The 7,696-nt window shown below is 36.3% G+C and overlaps 1 protein-coding gene across 1 annotated transcript; it reads left to right on the forward strand.

Moving 5' to 3' along the window:
* Positions 1-246: 246 nt before the first annotated feature.
* On the forward strand, positions 247-7,368 carry LOC107847926 (actin-related protein 3). Its single transcript, XM_016692531.2, has 9 exons — positions 247-801; positions 914-1,376; positions 4,132-4,278; positions 5,219-5,311; positions 5,595-5,714; positions 5,991-6,101; positions 6,263-6,388; positions 6,490-6,588; positions 6,703-7,368. The coding sequence occupies exons 1-9, from the start codon at positions 752-754 to the stop codon at positions 6,781-6,783; spliced, it is 1,290 nt and encodes a 429-aa protein (XP_016548017.1). The 5' UTR covers positions 247-751; the 3' UTR covers positions 6,784-7,368.
* The last annotated feature ends 328 nt before the right edge of the window (positions 7,369-7,696 follow it).

Raw genomic sequence — 7,696 nt, forward strand, 5'->3', positions numbered from 1 at the left:
AAACAACTATATAGCCATTGGACCAACGGCTAGTTTGGTCCAAAATTTTTTTTTTTTTTTAAAAAAAAAAGGTATCCGGGTCAGGTTAGCCGGACCCATTTTAAAAAAATAACCGACTAAACCCAAAATCCTAAAGCGCCTTATGACTTATCGGGCTGAATCAAATTGGGCCAGATTAATTAGGATCCAGTCGACCCGGCACACCTGATACCCTTAATATGGATGAATAAAGATGTGCTGATATCTTTTTAGAACTGCGTTTAAGTGGACACTACATGAGAAGTAGGGAGTAATAACGGAACATTAAAGTTGATCCTATTTGGGGAGGTGACCCGCGGTACCACAGCCGACTAAAGACACAACGTCGGGAGACTGATAAAAGAGTGGCTGAATTGCTTGATTGCTAAAGAAACAAATTCAAATCTCAATCTATTCAACCACCCAATAAACAGTGAGACGAAGGTATAATTGAGGAGACTATATCTATAATGATGACAACTGTTTGGTGAATGTTCCTAAGTATCTTTACTGCTACTTCAATTCTTCGTCACCTTTCTCATTGAAATGGATCGATTATATCTTTCACCCACCTCCATTATCATCGTCGCTTTCTGCTTCTCCTATTCCTTCCTTTTATTGCATTTGACGTCGTCTTTTCATCAACCAAGCCCTTCTTTGTTTCAACGACCATGATCTTCCCCCTTAGACCTCTCATTGGATCTCAACCGCAGATCCTCTCTTTCTCTTCATCATGGACCCTGCTACCTCTCGTCCTGCTCTAGTCATCGATAACGGTACCGGGTAGGCTCTCAATTACGTTGTTTTTGCTTAGTTTTTTATCTGCTCACCAATGTTTGATGAATTTCCTCAATGATATTCGAGTTGTAAATTGGTTATTCCTCTATATTTTCAGGTATACTAAATTGGGTTTTGCTGGAAATGTTGAGCCAAGTTTCATTTTACCAACGGTGGTTGCCGTTAACGAGTCATTTGTGAATCAAACTCGAGCCACGAGTAAGAGTAGTAACTGGCTAGCTCAGCACAGTGCAGGCGTTATGGCGGATCTTGATTTCTTTATTGCGGAAGAAGCATTGGCTAGATCTAAATCTAGTAATACTTATAATCTTAGCTATCCTATTAAACATGGTCAGGTTGATAATTGGGATGCCATGGAGCGATTCTGGCAGCAGTGTATATTTAACTACCTTCGTTGTGATCCTGAGGATCACTATTTTTTACTGACTGAGAGTCCCATTACTGCGCCAGAAAGTCGAGAATATACCGGTGAGATTATGTTTGAGACTTTCAATATACCGGGGCTTTATATTGCCGTGCAGCCAGTGCTTGCTTTGGCAGCTGGGTACACAACATCTAAGGTGTGTTTGATAGTTTCTGCTATTGATTGGCTTCATATATATTTCCACACACATAAACTTCGGTTGCAGGGAACCTTATCCATCAAATATTCTTTTACTTATATTGTCATTTTCATAGGAGTTCAGTAAATAAAACACAAGAGACCTTTGTAGGTAGGGTCATTTTCTTCTATTCAAACTGTAATGGGTCATAGGCTCGTAGGAAATCACTTCCTCCTTTATTAGGCATAACAATTGGTGCCTTGTAGGTGCTGATTTGCATGATTGAAATATAGTATGGCAGCTCTTATTTACACTTAATCCGGAAATAATACAATTTAGTCCATTGGTAGGCTGATCTAAGCTAACATACAACAATATTGGTTGGTTACGATACAGAATGTTATAGACCAACTTAAGTCGACTTTACCAAATTTCTCTACCTCTGTTGTTGGATGAAGTGTAGCAGCAAAGATAGATGGTTATCTCTTACTTTCAGTATGAGTGTTTGCATGTTAATCTCATTTAATGCAAGTACAATTAGAGTGGGTAAGATAGAGCTCATAGACCATGCAAGTATGAAGTATATGTATAAATATAAGAGTGAATAGTGGATATGTGGTGTATCATCTAGCAGATATCCCTTTTAAGTTGATATGTTGTGGATGTATCAGACGAGGGTTGTGCCAGTGCTCTAAAATGCAGACGAGACTTACTTATATTTAAGAAAATAGCCTTAGAGTGCACTGGCATTCTACCCATTTAACTTATTTTCATGGAATTTACGTCATTCGCTTTTGGATAAGTAGAAGATATGCCTGCTCTACATGTTCGTTAGGAGATCGGACAAGAACTTTAAAAGCTATTATCTGCAAGAACTTTAAAAGCTATTTGTATATGCTATTTATCTGGATGCCATACACTTAATGGAAACAATTAAAAACCCATAAATCATGAAATGAAGGCAGGGATAACAAAAGAACTTGAAAAAAAAAAAAGAATAAAGCAAATGGAGAGTTAAGAGCTTCTGATAAGCAATCTTGGTGCTGTTTCATTAATAAAATTTTGCCGTTTTGACAAAAGTATTAACAAGCAATGCTGGTAGGCAGGAAGTGACCAATCAAGCCTTGAGGAAACTTGAGGAACAAAGAAAGAACTAAAGGGAAGTGAATCAAAAATAAAAGATGAAAGAGTAGTTTATGGGATAGGGAAACAGATAGGGGGAGAAGCAAGAAAGTTGGGAAAAAATTCAGGATATATTTCTGATAAGATGGCTAATGCCATAATATAATCCCTGGTCAGTCAAGTTCAAGGAAAAGGTAAATATAGTGAAAGAGTTCAACTATCTTGTATTAGGGGTGTCGTTGTTAGACTCTACGAAATCTTCCCAATCATCTCAATTTCTTTTTGGTATTGGTACGATTCGGTTTTTTTCGGTATTTTATTTTTAAAACGTCAAGTAAGAGTGTTACCTTATCTAACAAAAAAATGTCAAGAGTCACAATGTTATTAGGTTGTCTCATTTGTTATGTAAAATAATAACAAGCTTTAATGTTGAGTACAATTTTTACTACAAGAGCTTGCACATATGCAATGCTCTAGAAAGCTTTTGATTTGCTGGACAAAGATTACAATAACGCAAGATATGCACTCCCACGGCACTCTTAAAAGAAAATATTGCTACACCTTAAAACAATTATTGAGTTGCTAACCGAAAGTTTGCTGTTCAACAGACATAAAATCTAAAAAAAATAACATGTAGCATTACTAGCCTTTTTGGAAAGAAATATAGGCTTGATATTTGGTTCAGAAATCACACACAAAAAAAAACTACTTGGTGGCTTGCTGCTAAAGATTGCCGGAATCACTTTAGTTGTAATAGTAGTAGAGTATGTTTGAGTGTTGCTTGTAGCGATTTCCATCTGTATCCATCACCTGGCAGGCAAAAATTATAATATTTCATTATTTTAACATTTAGTATATAAATACATTTTATGACACATAATTTTTTTCATTTTGGTATTCTTTTAAGTCTCTTATACGAAATAAAGAACCTACTCTAATTATTTGGTACTGTTATATGTATATAGCAACCTTCTGTTTTAACTAATTATCAGTTCGGTAAGGTTTGGTTCTGTTGGTTTTCTGAGAAGCAATGATACCCCTATCTTTTATAATAAAAGGATCTGGTGAGTGCTCGGAATCATTACTTTTTCAGTGAGATGTTATCGTGATTCTTTAGCCAAAAAATGCTACATATGTTAGGATGGGAAAGAATTCCCATAATATCATAACCAGAAACGAGTTTAACAAAGAGCTCATGGGGAACAAAGAGCTCATGGGGAGGGGTTAAAAAAAAGGAAAAAAGGGGTCACCATCAATATTAGCATTATAACTGCTAACAATCTTATCTGGCATTGTGAGTTATTCTTTACACATGGATGAAGAGAATTCATAAGATAATGTCAATACTAGGAATCTGAAATGGATATATTGTAATAATCATTTAACTTTGAGGCCTATCATTGAAGAACCATTGTATAAAGGCCCTAGCAAGGTTGTATCACATCTTCGGTAGATGCTAGAGATTCTTTCTTCCCTTTTTCTTGTGCTATGAAGAGAAACTGCTTATCTTTTGGTGACATTCTACTGTTGGTACATCCATTACTTGTTTAATAAGTATATATTTATTTTTGGTCTGCTTTCTGACTGGCCTTTTATTAGATCTGCATAAAATTTCTTTATATATTAATCAGATATTTCTTTTCCTTTTTAGTGTGAGATGACTGGAGTTGTAGTGGATGTTGGAGATGGTGCTACTCATGTTGTACCTGTTGCTGATGGTTATGTTATTGGGAGCAGCATTAAGTCAATCCCTATTGCCGGAAGAGATGTTACACTCTTCATTCAACAGCTCATGAAGGTCTGTACCACATCTCTCAGAATTGGTTGAAAGAAAAAGTTGTTGTTTTCTTCATTCAACTCCTCCCTAATTTTCTTCTATCTAGCACTCAAATAGAACATATTAAAAAAGAATAAGTCTGATGAATGAAATAGAATTCTGGTATCCTTCCATTTTTGGTGTCTCCTTGTTCTTGGTATGATAAAACAAATTGGAGTTCAAAGAGGATCCAACATATTGAAAAAACAAGTTTATTTAATTAAACCAGATGTGGAAACTATATAGTAATTGCACCCTCTAGAAATGACTACGTTCTTAACGGTAGGAGGACGAAATCATCCCTTGTGTGCAAGCTCCTCTATCTATGGTAATTAAGGTGAGAGTGACAATACCTAGGTTCAATATTTTGTTCATTACATGATGATAGCTCACTTATTTCATCAAAAAAGCAGCAGCTGTTCTTTGCATGAGGACAGGATATATTACCTCTTTGTATACACATTCTCGGTAATGGATCAGAGCATTCCTTGCCCCAAAAATAATAACTAAGGTCTTACAGCATTGTTCTTTTTTGCAAGTGTAAATTTAAAGTTTCGGAGTGTGCTTTGTTAGTTGCTCTCGCTTGTAGAAAAAACATCCTTTGTTAGCAGTTCCCAATTGATTCACTATTGCTAAATGTACAGAATATTTTCATTAATGGCAGTACCACTACATTGGTTGATTCACACTATAAATCTGCTTTTATTGCTTTAGAATTTTGATTCCATAATCTGGTTTGTTTAGTGTTTCCTCATGTGCTTCACTTGTGGGATTTCATTCTAAAGCTTGCACAATTGATGTTATTGGGTATCAGCACAAACACATGTTTTGTGGTCTCAGTTTGAACTTTGAAATTTCGAAAAGGTGTGTGTTAGCAAGTTAGCTCTTAAATGTTCAATCTAATTTATTTGATTCAATGTAGGAAAGGGGGGAGCACGTTCCACCTGAGGATTCCTTTGAAGTAGCTCGGAAAGTGAAGGAAATGTATTGTTACACCTGTTCAGACATCGTCAAGGTATGATTTGATCATAACATTCTAGTATATAGCTAGCAGAAAGGGAAAAAATAACCGTGAATTTGAGGAAAAATAAAAGTTTGAAGTTCTTTGTGATAATCCATACTCTGCATATTGTTCTTCTGTTCTGCGCTTGAGTTGAAGAATCTGTTCTTCGTGACTGAGAATGATAAACTATATTTTTCAAGATTTAAGCTGCTTATCATCCTCTTTGTACATCTGAGAATGAAATTAGCAACTTAGGATCACTTGTGATTTATTTTGTTCCTGCAAATGATTTCAGGAGTTCAATAAGCATGACAAAGAGCCGGGGAAGTACATAAAACATTGGAGAGGTACAAAACCAAAGACAGGAGCGCCTTATTCATGTGATATTGGCTATGAACGATTTCTTGGTCCCGAGGTCTGCTCTGTGCTTCAAGTCTGATCTCTGATAATTTCGAGCTCCAAGGTCTCCTTGCGGTTTGTTTTAAGCTGACAAATCATGTAGTTGTAGACATTGGCTCACTTACAGACGTACTACACCTAAGATACTGCTGATTTGCTGCATTGCCGAGTAAACTCTAAAAGCTCTAATAATCAACAGTCATAGTTCAATAAGAAAATAAAGATTGTAGAGGTGATGCATTATTGCTAAGTTGGGTGAACACCTTTCTGATTTTAAAGCTGATTTTTGCAGGTTTTCTTCAATCCCGAAATATATAACACTGATTTTACAACTCCTTTACCTGAGGTGATAGAAAAATGTATCCAGTCTGCACCTATAGACACGAGAAGAGCTTTATATAAGGTATAAGTTATTTTGTTGATTACCAATATATAACATTTCTGTTAATCAAGTGATCCAGCATTTTGTGACCAGTAGAAAAGTTTCCCATATATGGTTGAGCTAAGTCATGATCTTTGAAAATTTTCTTTGATTGTGTGATATTTGCCCTTGTAAATTACCAGAATATTGTTTTATCTGGAGGATCCACCATGTTCAAAGACTTCAATAGAAGATTGCAACGAGATATCAAGAAGATTGTTGCTGCTCGTGTTCTTGCATCAGATGCTCGGTTAGGTGGAAATGTAAAAGTAAGCATCTGTGCTTTAATTTATGTCTGAATTAACTAATGAATGAATCTTTGGTCTCTGGTATTTAAAGATGCTCGCCTGCTGAAAAAATATTCACTCAGGCACAACCAATTGAGGTCAATGTTGTCAGCCATCCTATTCAGAGATATGCAGTTTGGTTTGGAGGATCTGTACTTGCTTCTACTCCTGAATTTTTTGCAGTAAGTTAATCATTTGGTTTCTGTTGCTTGAGATCTTATAACCGCAACTGAAGTTACTCTTTGTAAATGGCTGGTATGCAAAGTCTGACCTATTTAGTTGTTCCCTTCTATCAGGCTTGCCATACAAAGGCAGAATATGAGGAATATGGATCTAGCATATGTCGCACAAACCCTGTATTTAAGGGAATGTACTGATTCTAACTACAACTGCAGTGAAGGCATTTCTGATCATCATGTTCTTCTCCCAAAACCCTGATCCTTGCCGTACTTCTCAGCCTTGGTTTGAAATCCAGTATCTATGGGAACTGTGTATGTTAACAGGTTATTGGAGGCAGCGCGTTGTAGATTTCAATCATTAAACTGTGACAAAACAAGATTCATGTATTCTTTCCATAGGGAGCACATCTGTCCTGCGCCTGCCGGATGTAGTTTTGTCCACTTGGCAGGGCCCGTTGGCACTTCAATGGCAGATAAGTTTCACCGAACAATTGAACATTACCTGAGCTGGATGTCATTCTCTGAGTGTTAGGTTGAATCTGAGGGTTACAACTATAGTTAGTTTAAAAGGAAAGATAATAAGCCGTCATACGATTTGGTGCAGTTCTTTTAGCTTGTTGGGGTTTGATAGAGGATTGTAGGATATCATTTAATATCCTTTTTTCCCCTTTAATTGAAATTCTGAATGTTATTGTTACACTTGTACATGATTAGCGCTGTTGGGGAACCTCTTTATTCTTTTCCAGGAATAGTGAATCCTAAATTGGAGTTTGTCCAGCTGAAGAGGAATCTTTATTTTGTGTTTGCTTTTGGTCACAGGATTTGCATTTTGTTTACTGCATAATTTCCCACTTGTGGTACTATACTGGCCACTGGGTATGTTGTTGTTTACTAAATTTCATGTGGAATATTTGTTGCTGTTTGTATTTCTGGAACTTAAACAGAATGATGATTGAGTTTCCATTGGCAATGCAAAGAAAACTTACATTGTTACAGCACTATTAATAACCTTGCATTTTATAAAATCAATATGTAGTCTAGGTAAAAGAGGCATCCACAAGACACTTAGAAGCAGCACCCATCTTTATGGGTCTCTTTTCACAAAAAGACA

The sequence above is a fragment of the Capsicum annuum genome, chromosome 11 (genome assembly GCF_002878395.1).
Source record: "Capsicum annuum cultivar UCD-10X-F1 chromosome 11, UCD10Xv1.1, whole genome shotgun sequence".
NCBI classification, from domain to species: Eukaryota; Viridiplantae; Streptophyta; class Magnoliopsida; order Solanales; family Solanaceae; genus Capsicum; species Capsicum annuum.